This window comes from Ascaphus truei, unplaced genomic scaffold, assembly GCF_040206685.1.
Source record: "Ascaphus truei isolate aAscTru1 unplaced genomic scaffold, aAscTru1.hap1 HAP1_SCAFFOLD_323, whole genome shotgun sequence".
NCBI classification, from domain to species: Eukaryota; Metazoa; Chordata; class Amphibia; order Anura; family Ascaphidae; genus Ascaphus; species Ascaphus truei.
Genome location: NW_027456213.1, coordinates 260,658 through 282,340, shown reverse-complemented (window position 1 = coordinate 282,340; position 21,683 = coordinate 260,658). Strand labels below are relative to the sequence as shown.

The 21,683-nt window shown below is 41.3% G+C and overlaps 1 protein-coding gene across 1 annotated transcript in view; it reads left to right on the top strand.

Annotated features, from left to right (window-relative positions):
* Positions 1-21,683, top strand: part of SPIDR (scaffold protein involved in DNA repair) — a 234,685-nt gene that overhangs the window by 158,520 nt on the left and 54,482 nt on the right. The window contains exons 4-5 of the mRNA XM_075583445.1: positions 11,435-11,596; positions 21,303-21,390. Of these exons, the coding sequence (XP_075439560.1) occupies positions 11,435-11,596; positions 21,303-21,390 (250 nt within the window). The remainder of the gene's footprint in view (positions 1-11,434; positions 11,597-21,302; positions 21,391-21,683) is intronic.

The following is a 21,683-nucleotide window of genomic DNA, read 5'->3' as shown; positions in this document are numbered from 1 at the left end:
GTGTGGGAGGGTGCTGCATCCTTCCCTAGTTCTGAGGTTGCTGATGTTCCCTCCTGGCCTGCCTTCAGCTTGCCCAATTTAGCAAAGCTAGTCAGTCAATGGCTTTCCATGTATATTATTTTATACCACAGTTTAATTAATCAAGTGGTGAATTTCATCACAAATAATCCCCATAATATTAATGTATCTGCTTTGTGCACATAACAGTGATGCCGCTAGAGCAGGTTATGCAACATCCTTGCTTTCAAAATCTTAACTAAGATAATATTTATCAATTACCACTAACATGAGACACGTTGGAATAAATGCAAAAGGGAAACAAATCCCCTGGATCCTTCCAGGAGAATATATGTCACTGGCAGCAAAAAATAGCTTTTTTTTGTATGGATGCCTACTACTGACTTTGGAAACTTAATGCAATTTGTGGTCTGCTAAAAATGTCCTTTCGTGCAGCACCACAGGGATGTTCCTGTGCAGACGTGATGATATCAGGAGAGGCAATGGGCTTAGTTCTGTGACTCCATCTCTGATGATACAGTAGATAGACCATGATTTGCATAGGGAAGTTGGCATGGGGGAAGATGGCTTAAACAAGCAATGATTGCTTCCTGAAGTTCACTACTTAAACCATAGCTGCTGCTGTTGAAAATGGATTAGAGAACTCCACCTTAAAACTTGAACTGACAAGTTGCTGAACTGGAACATAGCAGACATAGTCTGTGCGTGTGTGTGTGTGTGTTGATTGGGACAGGGGAGTGTCAGCAGTGCCTGTGTGTCTGTGTGCAAAGTGCCTCTCCAGGAGAACACCTCAGAACAAGATAAGAGAAAGCCCCTGAGGGACAGACAAATATCAGCACAGCCCAAGTGAACATTGGTCTCCTCTGATAAAGATAAGGCAAACATTAAGAGTGGGTGCCCATTCCTATGTTGTTGTACATGTATGCACGCTAGCTCATAATAACAAATACCTTACTAAATACTACCTATGCTTTTGTCTTTCTTTGCTTAAGCTGCAGGTTTTACGCCCAAGTTCCACTTAGACAGCTCCCACGTTGTACAAAGAAAAACAAATTGTTTTTACCTTGCTTTTTTCATTTTAGTACTTCATAGTTTTAGATAAAAATAAACCTATAGCAATACTTACAGGTCTTCTTCAATTGTTACGCTCTATATCAGGAGTGGCCAACCTTTTGTTTCTGGTGTGCCAATAAATGGGCACACATTTTTTGGCGGGCCACTGTCCTCCTGGCCACCTGCATCTGGTTTAAATTAATAGCTAAACCTAAACACCAAAAGTAAACATGGATAATAAAAAACATTAAGATATTACAAACATTAACGATGTTCAGGAGAAGCTTGGCCGCCATTCCAGAGGCGGTCATTCCCGAGAAGGTTAGCAGCAGATCAGCCGCCTGCACCACGAGAAGAAGCCTGGATAGACAACCTGAGGGAAGAGGTCCCTAGTGGCTGGCACCAGCGGCGGGGGCAACGGCAGCCTGTGTGGAGCAGGAGGCTAGCCCGGAACTTCGGGATGGCATAATGGAGAGCCGGCTGAGTGAGGCACAGGAGTGTGACATGTCTTCCGGCTTGTTGGTGTGGGGGTGGGGGTCGCACAAGCAGCTGGAGGAAGAAAATGGTGGAGATCCCCTCCCCCGGAGTGGCTGATCCTGATTTCCTTGATCGATTTTTCAGTAAATGTTTCTTTTTTTGCTCCATCACGCGGACCATTCTAAATACCAAAGTTGGCCACCCCTGCTCTAAACCAAGCTAGAAAAAAGGCATTTTCGGCATTTAGAGCTAGGCAGCGGGCACTCGTAGAGTTGAAGAGAAACGTTTCTTTATTTAATTTTATTTACTCCTACTATGCGTTTTGATCCCAGCTACAACCGAAACGTATAGGAGGAATATGTAAAATTCAACAAAGAAACATTTTTCTTCAACTGAGTCCCGCTGCCTTCCTACTATTGAATCTAGATCAAACAAGAGCCCTTGTACTTGTAGAACTGCTTATGCTTCTCCGTTAGACGTTAACACTTGACTAGCTGTGTAATGCAAATATGAATGTGTGAAAGAGGAGGTGTTAAATAACTGATTTCTTTCTCATTAATGCAACTTAATAGGGTGATTTTCCCAGGTTTGATAGCTTTCAAACGAGTATAAACATATATATATATATACATACAGGCATACCCCGCATTAACGTACGCAATGGGACCGGAGCATGTATGTAAAGTGAAAATGTACTTAAAGTGAAGCACTACCTTTTCCCCACTTATCGATGCATGTACTGTACTGCAATCGTCATATACGTGCATAACTGATGTAAATAACGCATGTGTAACAGGCTCTAGAGTCTCCCCACTTGCGCACAGCTTCGGTACAGGGTATTGCTGTTCAGGACGTGCTGACAGGCGCATGCGTGAGCTGCCATTTGCCTATTGAGCGATATGTACTTACTCGTGAGTGTACTTAAAGTGAGTGTCCTTAAAGCGGGGTATGCCTGTATAAACAAACTGTACATTAGATGTATCAATGGGGGAAAAAAATGCAATTTTTATTTTTACTTGTAATTTTATTGAAATTGTCGATATTAATGATAAATAATAAGAAAGATAGGTGATCAGGAAAGAGACAGGATACAGAAATTAAAAAGGAATGGGGGGGGGCGGTTGTTCTTAATGGAATTTATTTTCTTTGATACATTTGGTGCTGTTTTGAGCACTGGTTTTGCCTCGGTTTCGCATCACGGAGACTTTAGCAGTAACCTTCACTGTATGCTGCTGATATGGACAAAGGCCCAAAGTTACCACGCAGTAAATCTGCAAGGTATTTTACAGCCCATCCAAATAGGTTTTTTTCCCCTTCATCGTATGCATCCACAGTTTAGCATAATTGGTCCAATTGAGTTTGTGCATTTCAACAATGTTCACAAAGGGTGAAAATGGGAACGCAAAGTTGAGAGAGAAAGTAGTAAAACGTGTCATGGCGGCATGCTGTGAATTGCTTGTACCATTTGTATTGATAGAAGACAACATTTCATGGATTTCACCGATTAAATTGTATAAACCGTTTAGCATAATCTGTTAATCTATCGGCTAATATTACAGTAACCTGCACCATATGTTGACATCATGAGATGAATGACTGGTTTTAGTTTTCTTTCGGGTGAAACCATGGTTTTGCAGCATAAAGATTAAACCTTTATGATCTGATTTCTTACATGGCTGAGTACTTCAAAGAGTACAGTACTTTGCTGGTATCTCTGTTTTGTTTTCCCTGACTAGATTTTGGAGGATTACTTCTTTACGACACAGGCCAGCCATGCGCAAAATCTTGTTGTACATTACCCTTATGTATTAAATGTCTACAGCATTTTATAATAAGAGATGTGTGTACGATAATGAAACAGGAATTAGGAGAAATAATACGTGTTTTCTGTTCTTTAGTCTGGGTGCCTGAATGTGCTTTATTTGCGTTTAGGGCACGGCAGCTGCAGCTACTTACCTGGTGTATTTAACTCTTTCACTGCCAGAGGGGCCAGCAATTCAACCCGCCAGTTGTTTCTTGAATTGCTGTTTACCGACTCCGAAATGTTACATTATTATGAGAATATTATGGTCACCTCATTGTCCTGTAACAGTATATTTGATATGTTGTGATATTGCTAAATCATTTTATAATCTAATAATATAAGCTCCAAGCTACCTTTAAAATGTAGCATCCTTATTTCATCAAGGAGAACATCTCTCACACTCTCTGTGTCTATAAATATCTTTATGATGGACATTTCGGAACTTAAGCTATAATTATGTTATCAAAATGTAGGCCCGTAACCCTAACTTAAGAAAGAACAACACCTAAAATCCGATTTCGCAGAAACATATATTCGTAGGCGGTTTGGACAATTAAAAATTTGGGTGAATGCTCCTGCAATAGCCATAATTTTCCCTTCACCCGAATATCATAACATCCGCCCCTGTGAATGTTATGACATTCGATGAGATAGAGACCTATTTTAATTGAGTCTCAAATGCTATGTATGTATTTATATCTTTATATAGCACCATCTATGTACATAGCACTTTACAGCCTCAGGCACCAAAACATAGATTGTAAGCTCCACGGGGCAGGGACCTGTGCCTGCAAAATGTCTCTGTAAAGCGCTACGTAAAACTAGCAGCGCTATACATGCTATTATTATTTATTATTACATATCTCTTTAGCAGTGCAGCGCCTCCACCAGCCGTAGGCTCCAGGAACTGAAGGTGATCTCCCACGGTAGAACTTATTACCTCTCCCCCAGTAAGGTCACGCACCAGGCAGGAGGTATATAACAACTGGAACGGTTTATTGTCTTCTGTACAGCACAGTTACACGGTAGGCTTGTGCCCGAAGCTCTCACTGAAGGATGGTTCCTGGACCGTCACTACAGGCCATGGGCACCCGCTGTCGTCCTAGCTCTTCCCCACCTCCCTAGCAGAGGCAGAGCTGTGGTCAACACTCACTCTTCCCCGGAGGGTAGCGCACAAGTGAAAGGCCCCAATCTCAGGTTTTGCTGCATATTTTCAATTTAATTTGATTTATTTCATATAAAGAGCGGAACTCTTTTCAAATTGAGTCGCACGGTTCATCTTTTTGAACCCAGTATTTTAGCAAGTGTTAAAAACAGGGATTACTGCTTTAGGGATCTGAGAACTGATCATATTCTGTGCGGATCCAAACTAATTTTCATTAGGTTATGTCCAGTTACAAAGTTCAGCTTTCAAGGATTACAGTAAAAGTCTGTTTGCATAATATTGTTTGTTCTCTTTTGTGCTTATTTGCTATGCTTCTGAATACGCTAAACTCCACTGCCCTTGGTATAGCTTCCCGTAAAGGATTCTTTTTTTCAATGTACAGTATGTTCATATTGAAGACTTAACGAACGCTTGTTACTGTAAACATTTGAACTGTTTTACTCTTTGGCAGCGCCTCTGACTTCTGCTCTGCAGCTTTACTGCGCAATCAGTTGTAGGCTTAAAAACATTGCTGCAATTAATTCAAGCGATTTGGTTGGATTATAGGCCGTAAACGTTCCGGAACTGCCCTTTTTCTCTGCTCCTATCACAGAGCAGAGTAAAGCATTGTGCGAAAGGTTTATACAAAATAAATAGACAATTCTTGATTGTGTGTCGTCTCAAATTGGAGCACAATCATAAGGAATAAGAAATGTAGAAAACATAGTGTAGGCGTCTTACAAATGTCAACCCCAAGTGGTAGCTCAAACTCACATATGATTAGGAGCATTTAGGCCTTGTATGCGTGCAGTAAGTTTCTTCAGCAGTGTTTCCTCAATGAAGAGTGACAGAGATATTTTGTACTATGTTTAATTTAAAGAAAATGTAAAAAAATAATCACACGTTGTACAGAAGTACAAAGCCCCAATAACAAGTTGGACCACTGGCAATCCCCACCCCCACGTTATGCAACCCACACTTCCGGTCTGGTTGGTTGGCCACCGGAGCTCTTTGCTGCTGTCCCCGGTCTACAGTCACACGCATTTCGCCACAATTTGGATCCCTCAGGGATCGATATCCACCCGCCCCCTTTATCCGTTATACACCCCATGTGATGATGACATTCACACAGCATAAAGTATAAAAATAGAAAAAAAGGTGGAAAATATATTTAGAAATATAAACACAATAAAAGCAGGTGAAGCATGAACATAATAATGAAAGGGATATACAGCTGAACCCCGTTATAACACGGTCCTCGGGGGCCACCCGATCAGACCGCGTCATTACTGGGGTCGCGCTAATTTAAAAAAAAAAAGGCCGCCGTGATCTGGGACTCCGCGCTGCCGAAGGGGGAGAGCTGAGATAACTCTCCCAGTGCCCAGCGTCGCAATGGCAGGCCCCCGGACCCCCTGTAGAGGGAGAAAGGGGGTGGCCCGGTATTAAAGGGGTTGCACCCCATATGGCCATCCCCTGACCTCACCAGAAAGACAAGGGGTTAACTGGACTGCGATCCAGGGATGAGGTTTGCACCTTGTTGTACCTTGAAAATGTATGTTCCCCTGTTCCCATGTCTCATTATAAGCATGTATTTTAATGTTTTAAAGTGCATTTCTGTATCTCCAGTTCTGGAGGTCGCAGAGAGTTCATATTTGGCCAATATGTGGAGTCACTGTAGGCATTAAAAACTGGCAAAGGTCGACCCACTGAGCCTACCAGAATGGAACTTATTAATATGTGTAGATATTAAAGTGTATATGTATTTTATTTTGGATCTGTTCTGAAAATGCAGACGCCATTTGCTAGGCTAATAAGTCATGAAGGGCAGATGGCTGAGTAGCCTAAGCACGGTGATCAAAAAGTAACTGCCTTGATTGTTACCCAATGTCTAGGGATTAAGTATTAGTCAATCAACAAACTCTGCCAGTCTAATTGTTACCTGAGGGCATGGGTTAGTCTGTTAGTCTGTGTCTCCACATTAGAGAGTGGATACAGATAATTGTTCACCAATAGGCTGTGTTCAATGTTAAGAATAGGGTTGCACAGGCATATAAACTGTGTCAACCCTACAGTTTTTAGTTGTGCTTCTGATACCATCATGAATGTCACTGGATTGCTGGAGCTGCGCTTCTGATTCCATCTTGAATGTCACTGGACTGCTGGAGAATTGCTATTGGATACTTCTCCATTCCCCAACCCTAAGTAAGTGTTATCTTCTTGCCTGTTAATTGTACTATATTGCTGTGTTCACCTTATTTAAGGAATAAATTATATTTTATTATATCTAAGCCTCGTTCAGTTCAACCCAGATATTTGGTGTTCATTATATCTTGTCATAAGCTACCGTGACACCCCCCCCCCCCCCCACTCCCAGCAGCACTTACCCTTACCCAGCATCTGTAGCAGTTGATCTGTGCAGAGAAGCTGCGAGGGGGAGGTGAGCTCACGGGATGTCAGCTGTTTCTGAGTTCCCGGCCAGGGATCAGCTCCCTTCAATCCTCCCCCACAGCAGCAGAGATACAGGCAGGGAGAGGGGGGGCTCTCCCTGAGCCCAGCGTCGCACCAAACCACCCCCACACACACCCCACAGCAGCACTTACCCAGCATCTGCAACAGTTGATCTGTGCAGAGAAGCTGCGAGGGGGAGGAGAGCTCACGCAGCCTTTGCTGGGATGTCAGTTGTTTCTGAGTTCCTCGGCCAGGGATCAGCGCCCTTCAATCCTCCCCCACAGCAACAGAGATACAGGCAGGGAGAGGGGGGGCTCTCCCTGAGCCCAGCATCGCACCAAACCACAGCAGCAGCACCCCCAAACCACAGCAGCAAAACAGCAGCACACCCCACAGTAGCACTTACCCAGCATCTGCAACAGTTGATCTGTGCAGAGAAGCTGCGAGGGGGACGAGAGCTCACGGGATGTCAGCTGTTTCTGAGTTCCCGGCCAGGGATTAGCTCCCTTCAATCCTCCCCCACAGCAACAGAGATACAGGCAGGGAGAGGGGGGGGACTCTCCCTGAGCCCAGCGTCGCAGCGGCAGGCCCAAAACAGTGTGCTGTGAGAGTGTGCTGAATGTGCAGTGAGTGCTGGGAGTGTGTGCAGTGAGAGTGTGTGCAGTGTGCAGTGAGTGTGTGTGCAGTGAGAGTGTGTGCAGTGAGAGTGTGTGCAGTGAGAGTGTGTGCTGTGAGCAGTGAGTGTGTGCAGTGAGCAGTGTGTTCAGTGAGAGTGTGTGCTGGGAGTGTGTGCAGTGAGTGCTGGGATAGTGTGCAGTGCGAGTGTGTGCTGGGAGTGTGCAGTAAGTGTGTGCAGTGTGCAATGTGCAAAAAAATGTTTAAAAAAATTTAAATTTTTTATTTTTTATTTATTTTAAACGGGAGCCACGTGAAAACCGCGCTATAACGGGGTTTAGCTGTACTGATATAGGATGCAATGAATATAAAAAGTGATGAAATGATTCCAAAATGATAAAGAAGCCTATATGCAAAAATATATATAGAATATATAAAACGTGTACATATTATTAACGACCATACACAATTGATAACATAATGATAAAAAAAAAGTTTCAATATTTTCTCTCTTTTTCAAAAAAGCTTTACATATTTTGGAAAAAGGGAACACTTTAGCATCTAACAGATCCTTAAAAACCTTGGATTTAAGAAGCAATCTCTTTGGATCTAGAAAAACATAAAATAACACAAAAATAAATGGTAATCTGTAGAGTGCATGGTCATACATATAAACACATACAGTGATTTGCAGAAGTATTCACCCCTGCAACTGTTTCACATTTTGTTGGCAACTGAGCATATTCCACAAGACTTTTAAATTAGAGTTTACATATAAAATGTACAAAAACTACTCCAATGTGATAACATTAGAAAATGCATATTGAATATAAAGAAGTACGATTTACAGAAAGAAACAGCTTAATCTCATCCCCTTCGCTACTATACCCCTAAATCACCTCAGGTGCAAATGAATTGTTTGAAAAGATCACAAAATCAGGGAAATAAGCTGAAACGATGTGTAATCAAAGAGGTTTAACTTGTAGATAATTTCCCTCAGGTATATAAAGACTTTCATGCTGCAACTCACACAGTGATCCAACAAAGCAACCATGAAGACCAAGGTCAGGGATAAAGTGGTAGAGAGGCACAGAGTAGGCGAAGGGTACAAGAAAATTTCAAAGGCGCTGATTATCCTTCTCAGCACAGTGAAGTCCATCATTAAGAAGTGGAAGATGCATCATACCACTCAGATCAGGTCACCCTCCCAAACTGAGCAGCCGGGCAAGCAGGGACCTGGTTCGGGATGTCACTCCTAAGCGAACAATGACCTTGAGAGATCTGCAAAGTTCTGTGTCTGAGATGGGAGTCAATGTTCACACATCATATACCTACACAAAGCTGGCCTGTATGAAAGAAGCCATTACTCAAACAGACTCATCTTGAATCTCATATGGAGTTCGCGAAAAAGCATATAGAAAAATGTGGGAAAGTGTTTTTGTAGTCAGACGAGACAAAAATGTAACTTTTTGGTCTAAATTCCAAGCGTTATTTCTGGCAAAAGCCCAACACTGCATATCTCCCAGTCAACGCCATCCCAACTGTCAAGCATGGTGGTGGCAATATTATAGTATGGGGGTGGTTCTCTTTAGCAGGGACTGGGAAGTTTATCAGTATAATGGGGAGAATGGATGGTGCAAAGTACAGGCGAATCCTTGAGGAAAGAAGAAAGTAGAAAAGATCAGCAGTCCCGCCGCTCCTTGTAGAGATCAAGACTCACCAGTGAAAAAAGTTAAAAAAATATTTATTAGTCTACATAAAATGGATACAGTCCACAGACAAAAAAGGGAACCTTCTCCCATGCTTTTCAACCAACAACTAGTCTTTCTCAAGGAGTATCAAGTGGAATCCTTGAGGAAAACCTGTTTGAGTCAGCCAAGCCTCTGAAACTAGGGAGGAAATTCGCAGGACAATGACACAAAACACAAAGTCAAAGCCACACTAGTGGTTCAACAAGAAGATAATTTAATGTTTTTGAGTGGCCCAGTCAAAGTCCTGACTTGAATCCAATCAAACATTTATGGCGAGACTTGAAGATTGCAATCCATCGACGATCCCCAACAATCTTCTCAAAACTGGTTCAATTTTTCGGGGAAGAATGGGCAAAAATGTTGCCATCCTACTGCTAGTAGAGACCTATCTAAAAAGACTCGTAGAAGTAATTGTTGCAAAAGGTGCTTCTACCAAGTACTGACTTATGGGGCTGAATACTTATGCAACCAGTAAATTTCATTTTGTACATTTCCTTTGTTGACATTTAACCTCCTCCTCATGTAACAGTGTTCAGTTTAAACCACTACGGCTTTATGGCTTTGAATAAAAAAAGTTAGTTTGACACATCACTGTTTTATTACTTGTAATTCAACATGTGACATTATTGGTAGGGGGTGAATTCTTCTGCAAACCACAGTACATAATAAAAAGTAATATGAACACATATTATTTATTTATAAAATGTTTTACAAGGAAGTAATACCTTGAGAGCTACCTCTCGTTTTCAAGTATGTCCTGGGCATAGAGTTATGATGACAAATAAATGTCATACAAATATATATATATATACATTTATTTATTTTTACGCCCGCAATATATTCATTTTTGATCCGGATATATTGAGCCGATAAATACGAAGATGGTTTTATACTCAAAATAGTTTTCAAAGCAGCTATTTGGAAGATAAGACCACAATCATTTGAACAAAAAAATAACAGAAAAGGGAGGAGAAGGACACCCCCTTGCTTATCATGCAATAAAAGAAGTGAGATTTATGTCGGTGTTTGGGCCCTGGGGCTGTAAAGTTCTCTCTTTAAAATCTTTTTGTCTCTATTGCCTCCTCTCCAATTTGGTTTTACATGGTCTATTGCCATGAAACGTAGACCTTTGCATGCTGAGCTGTGAAATTGTTTAAAATCCGCTGAAACACTATGCGTTTGTAGTTTTTTGTCTTTAACGAATATTCCCTAAGGGTTCCCAAACTCTAATTCTTAAGGGTCTAATTGCTTTCCCAACATGTTGCCCGCAAGGTATACTATATAGTTACTTCTAAAGTTTAAAAAATGCTTCATGTTAAAAATCTCACCTGCAACATCGGATTTACATTTTTTATTTGATCACATGACAGAAAATGCTAATAATTTTACATGCAAACCTTTAGCTGGAAGCCAGTGCTTAGACTGGGTTAAGAAGTTAGTGCATAGTTTGCATGCAACTTTCATTCAACCTTTCCAGTATGTTTTGCTTGGTGATATTATTGGATTGTATATCAATTTTTCTTTATACAACTACAGTTTCAAATTGTATTACTTATTCTTTGTCTCTGTTGCATGTACAAAGGTTCTAAGAATGAGAAAGCTTTGGTGCTGAAGTAGTGATTGTTATTGACCCCCTGAATGCTGCAGTTACCAGGGTTGCCACCTTCCGTTGAAGGCTAACCCGGATACTTTTTCCAATTAAATAACAAAAAATGTTTTCATTTATTTTATTTATATATGTATTTCCCTTACCTTCTCCTGCGGCGGCATCTCCTCCTGCAAGGTCCAATCAACATTGCTCTGCGCCGTCAAATGGCGCCGCATTGCCATCACCACGTGATGTCACATGATATCACGTCGTCAGAGGCGTCACGTGATGTCCCGTTATCATAACAATGCCATTTGACATCGCAGAGCCATGTTAACAGGGCTATGTAGGGGGAGGTGATGCCACCGCCGATGCTGCTGGCCGGAGATTTCACAGGTAAACTCCTAGCCTGGAGATACGTGGCAGAAACCCGTAATCTCCAGCTCAAACCCGGGGTGGTGGCAGTCCTGGCAGTTGCGTTTGAGTTGTGTTTGGTTGGTTTGCAGATAACTGATGGCTATGAACATGTTTTGCAGGTTATGCCTTCTTATCCAGGATATATACGGGATGTTCAGTGAACTGCATTTACAGTCTGCAAATTCATGTGCAGATGACCTTGAACAATACAGCAAAAGATGGGAAGGCAAAGCCTGTCGTCTCTCGGGCATGAAAATATTACAGAGGACCACCAGGGGAAGGTTAGAATACATTGATGATATAACCTTCATTTTACTAAAGAAAGGTCAGAATAACTTGCACTGCTTTTACTTAAGGATTCCAGAAGAGAACGCTAAAGTGTTAGCTCTCTGTAGAGGAATTAGATAATTTCTTGATGGCGTTACAAGAAATTTAATAGGTCTTGGTTTGAAATTCTATAGGTACTTTAATATATACATTGGAAATATATTAATTTTACTAACGATTAATTATAATACACTGATAATCACCAGAGCGGAGCATATGTTATTAACCTTATATTGATTTTACTGGAATATTAGAAAATCAAGTTAATTCTGTAGGTATTTTAATGGAGAAAATATATAATATTGTGATTACTTTGGGAGTATTTGACTAGGTCCTGGGAAAGTCAAATATATTTAAAATATAACTAAACAACATGTTGATTGATCTCGTTGAAGAAGGTTACCATAGGTTCATAATCTATGTTGTTCTTACTAAGGAAGTTTACCATATGTCAATATTCCTAAATTGCTCAACTAAAGATAACTGACGATGATTTTATAAGAATTTTATTAATGAGTCTGGAATATCTTGACAATCGTATATGGATTTGTAGAGGAGGAATGGAATTATTAATGTTCATTCTAGAAAAGGAAGGCTAGAAGACCTCTTTTTGTGGGCAGCTTACTAGCAAAATGTTGGAAAAGATTTATTAGATTAAATGCATTTTACTAATATCAGCTCTCCGTGTGACCTTGGAAAAGTCTTTCAATGTCCCTGTACCTCAAGCACCAGAAATGACGCTGTAAACTCCACGGGGCATTGTGCAGGAAAAGTTCTATGTACAGCAACTGCGTACCCTGTCAGTACTACCGGAGAAAATAATATTATTAGTACAACCTGAGTTAATAAGGTTATGAGAAGTATACACATGTCACATGTCATGCTGTTTACTCTTCAGATATAATTAGGGGATAATTCAATATAATCCGAAGCGGCGATCACAGTTTGATCGGTCCCAAAACGCCCATTCAAGTCAAAAAGTTTTATTCAGATGATAGTGGCGATGTCGTCTTCTGCTGCAGAGTATATAGAACTACCTCTTTAGTCTGGGATGCCCTCTTTTAAGAGTTTCTGAAAGTGAACTCTGCAACTCGTTTTTCTTAAGGGTCAGGTCTGAGGGGGTGAAACTCATTGTAATGTAGCTTTAGCTATATTTAAAAACAAAACAAAAATCTTAAAATGATTATACTTAAAACCCAATGTCACAGTAGCTAGTGATAGGTTATAATACGCACCAAAATAACTGGGTTGAATTGAACACGACTTAGATATAATAAATATAGTTTATTCCTTAAAGAAGGTGAACACACAAGATATACAAATAACAGACAAAAATTATCACTTACTTAAATGGTTGAACAATGAAGCCATCAGGATACGGGATTGGCACTTCATTTAGCAATACAGGTTCAGATGAAGACATCAGGAAAAGACACCAAGTATAGAGCTTACACTCGTTTATATGGAGTTTAACTCCTATACTCTGGCATTGAGTGCAAGCCATTGGAGAACAATTATCTGCACCCAATCCCTCCTTGCCACCTCACCTGAGGGGCACCGTAATACCTGCCCACTGGGTGGATATAATTCTAATCGGGGTCTTATTTCCCTAGCCCCCCTCCCACAAGCCTGGCGTCTGAATGTCTGCTTTGGCCAGGAAACCCTTTGTCCCAGGGTGTGAAACACAACACTTATCATAAAGTACCCAAGTCCTGCCTTCCTTTGTGATAGCATACACAAGCAGGGTGGGGGAGCCTTTGATCAGGGGTTTATTGTAGACCATTTGTCTCCCTCCCTGAGCATTAACATAACATATGGGCTCTGAGTTTTTATACCAGACCCAAAATACAATTCTTTCTTTAATATCTTCACATATTAAAATAATCCGTTCTGTGGGGCTGAGCGGGCTGAAATTTGCCAGGTCCTCATGCCGGAAGACCTTTGCAATAGTGGCCAAGTTTCAGCCTTCCACGACCCCCAGAACCGGAGATACAAAAAACAAGTTAAACTTTAATGCAGGATTCACCGCTATAACTAAAATAACTCTCTGCTTTTCACTCTCCCATTGAAATCAACAGGCTCCGCCGCTATAGGCTTTCAATGGAGCAACTCCGCCGTTGAAGTCAATGGGCTCCGCCGCTATAGGCTTTCAATGGAGCAACTCCGCCATTGAAGTCTATAGGAAAACCACAATTTTTTACATTTGCCCATACTCCGTCTGGTTGATCGGAGAGGGCTGGAAATGGCCATGCAGTCATGCCGGAACAGTGACCACATTCGACCCAAATCCCAACCCTCTGGTACTCACAGAACCGGAGATATGGGCTTACACTTTTTACCCTTTCGTACTTAGCCGTTTTAAAGCCACGCGGCTTTCCCCCATTGGAATCAATATGGCCGGCGCCGCCATAGGAAATGCATGGTCCTTGCGCCGCCATTGGATTCAATGAGATTATATAAATAGACTGAGAGATAAAAATTTCCACCAAATTTACCATTCCCCAGCAATAAATAAAAAGGTAGGAGTAGCAATATTGATTAAAACTGGTGTCCCCTTTGCTATAGATAAGATAAAAAGAGACAAAGAAGGACGCATGCTAATTATATCTGGCAAATTAGGACCCGCAGACCTGACCTTAGTCTGTTTGTACGCTCCTAATAAGGACCAGGAAATGTTTATTTGCGAGGCATTTGAAATAATCAAATCAATACAGGAGAGGCCATTTAATAATTGGAGGTGATCTAAACACGATCATAGACAGCAACAAAGACAAAGCTAGAATACCAGGCAAAGAACAAACACATAAATTTGAAAAATTCAACTGCCCTCAAACAAAATATAAGAACAAGCGGACTGGTAGATGCATGGCGGCTGATGAACCCTATAACAAGGGGGTACTCATTTTACTCAGCCCCACACAAACAGTATACGCGAATAGATTATATTTTTATATCTAGAGAATTGGTTAACCGTATAGTAAAAGCAGAAATAGATAATATTACATGGTCAGACCACACCCCAGTGCTACTAACACTGAAGGATCTGCACCAGAGACCAGCCGGAGCAAGATGGCGTATGAACGACCTCCTGCTTAGAATACCCGAGACCAAAAATGCGATAAGGGCTGCTATACTAGACTATTTCTCAATAAATGACAACGGACAAGTAGAAGACAGCAGTCTCTGGGCTGCACACAAAGCGACCATCAGAGGTAAAATAATTAATATAGCCTCACACAGAAAAAGAGAAAAAAATAAGAATATAAACAGTTTAAACGCAAGCATTAGGGAGAACGAGATGAACTTCCAAAGCAACCCCTCGACGAAATTAGAGCTAAAATAGATGAAGACAGAACAAAGCTCAAAAATATACTGATAGAGGACACCGAGAAAGCAATGAGCTGGACAAACCAAACGTATTATGAGAGAGGGAACAAAGCAGACAGATATCTAGCAGCCAAATTCCGCAATAAAACAACTAATCTTAATATATTTAGTATAAAGACCAACCAAGATAAAATGATATATAACCCTGTAGAAATAAATAAAGAATTTGTGGCTTATTACAACAATTTATATAATTTGACAAACCTAGACCAAAACGAAATAGACATGGCTACAAAAAGGTAAGAAGTTCCAGTCAGGAACGAAACACGTGTCGGGTGAGACGTCCTGTGTGACGTCATCAGCGCGACCCACTAGCTAGTAGTGTGGTCAGTCCGGTTCACAGAGTGGAGTACAATTAGCTAAAAAAGATGTGGGCCAGTTGTGGATCCCACTAGCTAGGATTGCTTTCCTGTTCATCTCACTATAAATCCCTGCACTCGGCGATTCAGGCACTCCCCTGCCATACACTCTGCAGTGTGTGGCAGAATCACTCGCAGCGTCTGACTCCAGCAAGCTGCTACACACACACGATCATTACTGCCTGTCTGGTATCTTTGGCCAAGTAGGTTAACTGTTTACCTCCTGGCACTTTTTGACACACACTGAGCTATGGGGAGTAAATGAATCATTGCCTCTGACTCCAGAAAGCTGCCTAAGCGATCACTACAGCTTGCTTAACATCCATGACAAAGTGGGACAATTGGTTAACCCCTTCATACCCACATGCAGCAGAACAAAAGTCGTTTTTTGAGCAAACATTTGTTACTGCACCGACACACTTTATTCGAGCAAATACCCGGTATGTACCTGGCAGATACCTGGAATGCGCCGCTCCTCACCTCTGACAAGCCCCGTTGCATTTGCCTTCCCAGCCTGGGTTCATGCCTGGCTGATGGGCGGCTGATCTGTTAAATGATAATGATTAGGATTTAATAGGCTGCAATGCTTCGCGTGTCTACCAGATGGCATAAATTCATGAATTGTAATGCAGTATATATATATATACTGTGCAGTATTGCAGCCAGAGGGAATAAAATGCTTCAATCCCTGCCTGGAAAATACCTCAATGTACTCGGGCAGAAAACAGTCACAAACCTCAATACACCCGGGTATACCCGAATTCGTGGGACTAGCCGAGCTCGAATAAAGTGTGTCGCCAGTGTATTACCTGCTTAGCAACATCATGACTGCAGCATAATCAGGGATAATTATATATGAACATTGTGCTTGGTGTCTGATATTCATGGATAAATGGTACAGGTGTTTAACCCTTGGCACTACTTGTCATATACCATGAGGTATGGGGAGTGAATGACTCACTACCTCTGACTTTAGAAGGTTGACAAACGACCACTACTGTTTGTCCTTATGTCACTGTGACTATATTTGGACTATATTTGGAGCTACACATATAGACTACCAACCTGTCACCTTCTATACTATCATTACCAACACCAGGCTATGAACGAGCTACTAGTCCTTATCCTGGATCACTCATACAGTGTTAATACCCAGGCATAGACTTATATCAAGCATTCCACACTCCGCTGTGCCTAAACATGCGCCAGGATATCAGGTTTTAATTAGATTGTTTTTTTCTTGTTATCATTAATAAAATTTATTTATTTTGAGCTCTACCCCCAGTGAGTGCATCTTGTGGGATCCTTTCCTTGTTTCTCAGTACATATCTTTATCCCTGATAGCACCCTCTCCAGTCCTTACTCTCATATCCTAGTGGCTGAGCGGGGTTACTCCACCTCTCCCCCCCCCCTCCCTTATTACTACAAAAATAGATGACTATATAAAAACAACCCAATTAACTAGGCTAGATGAATCCGAGGCAAACTATCTAGGAGCCCCTATAACAGAGGAGGAAGTAACCGGCGCTATTAAATCCCTTAAAAATTCTAAGGGCCCGGACGGCTTCACGAATTTTTATTATAAAAAATATGAGAATATACTGAAACTCTATCTAATTAGATGGTTTAACGGGATCTTAAACGGCAAAACTATGCCAACCGAGTCACTGGAAGCCTCAATCATAGTAATCCCAAAAGAAGGAAAAGATCCCACTCTATGCTCTAGCTACAGACCCATCTCTCTGATAAATACAGATACAAAATTGTTTGCAAAAATCTTAGCAACTAGACTGAATAAGGTTCTAAATATCTTGATCCACCCAGACCAAGTGGGGTTTACCCTGGAACGACAGGCCTCGGATATTATCCGTAGGATCATTAATATTATCCATAACAGTAACACGAATCAATGTCCCACACTGATACTAGGACTTGACGCAGAAAAAGCGTTCCGCAGGGTGGCCTGGCCCTTTATGTTTCGAGCACTCAGAGGGGTAGGACTCCATGAAAACTTTATAAACGGTATAGCAGCCCTATATTCCAACCCAACAGCTACAGTCCGCACCTCAGGCTACACCTCAGCACCTTTTAAGATTACAAACGGCACCAGACAGGGATGCCCGCTATCCCTCCTGTTGTTTGTAATCTGCATAGAAGTCCTAGCCACAAGAATAAGATCAAACCCAGAGATAAAAGGCGTTCGTATAGGCAAGGAAGTCTATAAGACATCCCTCTTTGCAGATGATATTCTACTCTCCTTGACCAGCCCAGAGCCATCCCTGAGAAGCCTGTTTGACACATTAGATGAATTCAGCAAAATTTCAAATTTTAAAGTCAACCACACTAAATCTGAAGCTATAAATATTTTCATACCCATAGAAAAAGAAAGGGAACTCAAAAAGAAATTTCCTATAAAGTGGAAGACAGATAAGATAAAATACCTGGGGGTTTTCATCACACAAAAATACGAGGATATTTATAACGCAAACTACCCAAATCTAATCAAAACTTTAAAAAAAGATCTGTCGAACTGGTCGAGCCATCAGATATCCTGGTCAGGTAGGATTGTTTCAGTTAAAATTAACATACTACCAAGAATTTTATACTTGTTTCATGTCCTCCCAGTAACGGTCCCATCGAATGTCATTAGGGACCTGGAAAAAGAGAGAGCCAAATGTATCTGGAATGGTAAAAAGCCTCGTATTAAGAAAAAAATGAATGACACTCCCTCTGACCAGAGGAGGCCTGGGGCAACCCGACCTAGCTAAATATTATGAAGCAGCTAGATTGAGTCTGTTAACTCATTGGTCTGCAACTCCGGGTACAAAGCCATGGGTAGATATAGAGAAAGCGGAGGCCAAAATGCCAAACATGGCAAACCTTCTGTGGATAAAAAAAGAAAACAGAACAGACCACTATAAATCCCACCCAGTTTTAACACACTCTTTAAGCATCTGGGACAAAAACTGTAAATACAAACAGGTCTCATCTATCCCTTCGCCTCTGACACCAATCAGATTCAACCCAGAGTTCCCAGCATCGCAACACTCAACTGTTTTTAAAAGATGGGAAGAAAAAGGGCTATCCTCTATTGGCAGCATGCAAAAAGGGGGTAGAGTTAAGCCATTCCCTGTTTTAAGCAAAGAATATGATATCCCGAATACACATACACTCCAGTACATGCAGCTCAAACAGTTTCCTCGATACAACCACAAAAAATCTGGACTAGATCCCTAACCACTTTTGAGAGGTTGTATCAATCAGGCATATACCATAAAGGGACAATCGCCCAGGTTTACCAGGTACTGTTACAGCAACATAGAGGGCAAACAAGCAAAAATATATCAGATTGGGGAAAAGATATAGGAAATCCCATGGGGGAGGAGGACTGGGAAGAAATATATGAAAGAATAGCTACAGCTTCCAGATGCTCAGCGGTTAGAGAAACGAATTTGAAAATCCTTCACAGATGGTATTATACGCCTGTACGCCTCCATTCTTTCTTCCCATCAACCTCCCCCATGTGCTGGCGTAACTGCGGACAAGTGGGCACGTTTAAACATATCTGGTGGTCATGCCCCAAGATTATCCTATTCTGGGGAAGAATTAGAAGACTAATAAAGGGGGTACTAGGTCTGGATTTGACATGGGATATGGAAACTGTACTTTTATTAAAACCTACAGATGGTTTCGAAAGGAAGGCAGACTATTTGATAATACAAATTCTCTCGGCAGCTAAAGCAATGATAGCGAAACACTGGAAACAGAACGATTCCCCACCAATTACAACAGTAATGAATAAACTGAACCATGTTATGACTATGGAAAGACTAACCAGTCTAGTCCATGATAGATTTAATAGCTTCTTGACCACCTGGGACCCTTGGGCGACCTTTATATATCACAAAATCCAAATCTGACTTAAGACCGTGAACTCAGATACGATTCCAAACCAAACTGTCTGCATTTCTAACATATAGGATGTCTTTTATACTTTTATATAAATATATGTATACCTTTACTTGCAAGATCCCTGCGTGGAGACCATTGTGGATGTTTCCCCCTAACCCTCCCCACCCACCCTTTCATTTTCTATACCCCTTTCCCCCTCCCTTTAAAGTTTTGAATAAACAATAAAATACAAGTTTAAAAAAAAAAATGATTATACTTAAACATGCTGTAACATTTGCAGCATATACATTTACATTACGTTAACTTAAAAGAGCATTTCAGTGTTAAAAAAAAAATTGCACTTTGCTGTCTGAGCCACTGCAATAAATTTATCAGGAGCAGACAGTAAAAGGGCTGGATCTGCCTTACAGTCGTGAGTACAAACACCCCAAATTCAACGGTCTTTCCTGACAGACTTCATTGGTATCCAGTTCGAATTTACTTAGTGACTAACACACTGATATTTGGTTTCTGTACTGCATCTTACATTTGATCTCTTAAATTGAATGCAGCACGCAGTACTAATTATCAATCACGTTTATCTTGCAGCAAGGCAAAGTGAAACATGAAAGTATTGCTAAAACAGGAGAGGTCTGGAATACCTTTCAAAGTATAGTCCACATGGCTAATTTACATATTGTGTCAGAGCTCAGTGAGGAAACCTCATCACATGGTGTCAGGAATGATAACAGAACACTCTGAGCTGCACAGCTTGCTATCAACTTGCATGGGTCTTTAACGCCTTTGTTTCCACATTGGGAAGCGTGAAGTTCACTGGGCTGAGTGAAGGGGTTTGTTTAGCAATTGTTTGATTGCTGTAGATTTCTGAATTAAGTTTATGAAACAACATGCAGTGTTGTGTTATTATTGGGGAAACTGGTACAAGACGTGCCCAGCTTTCACCAAACGAAAAGAAAATCAGCCTGAGATAATTCTCATAAAGCAGCAGACAGTCTGCGCTCTCTTAATATATGTAATATTTTGCTAATCTAAAGATGGAAAGCATTATACTTCCATTGCTAAAAAGGGTTGGGGAGGGAATTGGTTTCATAACCACCATTTTATTGCTGCTGAGAATGATTCTTTTGTCTTTGTGCGTTTTTGTTTTTTTGCCCGCCCCCCCCTGGGATTAAATCACCACTGGAGAGTGCCAGAGGAACAGCTTTTATATACCCAGCGTAACCATCAAAACGGCTGCATTCAAAGTCACAGTGTAGCACTTTACACTACTGTGTACAATTACACCTTTTCAGGTGACCCTGTTACTCTCTACTAGTCAATTAGAGCAGGGGTGTGCATACGTTTCTGTTCGCAACCCCTGTCTGCTCGCCCCCCCCCCCCTCCCTCCTTACCTGCTCGGTAGCATCATGTGACGTCACGTTGTCATGGTGATGCATCGCCAAAAAGTCGGCTGAGAACAGGTAAGAAAAGTTAGAGGCCTCACACCTCCTCCGGCATTTATTTTAAATGCCTCGGGGAAGAGCGCAAGGCCTCTGTAACTGCCGCGCTCCCCTGGATTAGAGAAAGGGGACAGACAAGGATGTATTGGTGCAGGATAAAGGATTCTGATTTGGGATGCCTCTTGGGTCGGCAACCTCTGTGCAAAGCGGCACATGCTATTAGCAATAAAATAAATGACCTTCAGTTTGTATGCGCAGAGAGATTCTTGTAATCCGTTTTCCAGTATGGATCCTGTAGGAAAGAACATGGCTCACGTTATGTATTTCTGGGAATATCTTGTTGACAAACTTCTAAAGAAGTGCACCTTTTCCTAAATGTCACTTTTATGTCTGAAGCGCTTCTTCCCATTATGTATTATTTGTTATTTATATGCTTGTCACGTGTATTACTGCTGTGAAGTGCTATATAAATAAAGATACAGTACATGTCCATACATCACGTTTAGGAAGAGTACAGAAGGCGCCTTGATCTTTACATGACGAGTATTTCTGGTATTTTCCAGGGCCCCGGGACTCTTTAGTCTGATTGACAGTGTGTGGCCTCCACTGGTGCCCATTAAAGTTCATGGACAAAGTCAAGGCCAAGGACAGGTGAGAGTCCATTGTAATTGTGTTTTTATTAGCTATAATTCTTACATCGGCTGTTTGAGCTGTAGCATTAGCACAATTACCTGGAAGTCATTGCCCATACAAAAGCAGGTATGTCTTCCTATAATTTTGTTTCTGTTTCAAACTAGTTTTATCCTTTGAATTTGCATTGGTTCAGCATACGAATCCCATATTACTACTTAAACAGCAATCCTGGCTGTTTTTGTTGTTGTCTCTTTTTCTATTTTTAATGTTTAATCGAGGGGTCCCCCGACTGAACCGTGTTTTTTTTAGCT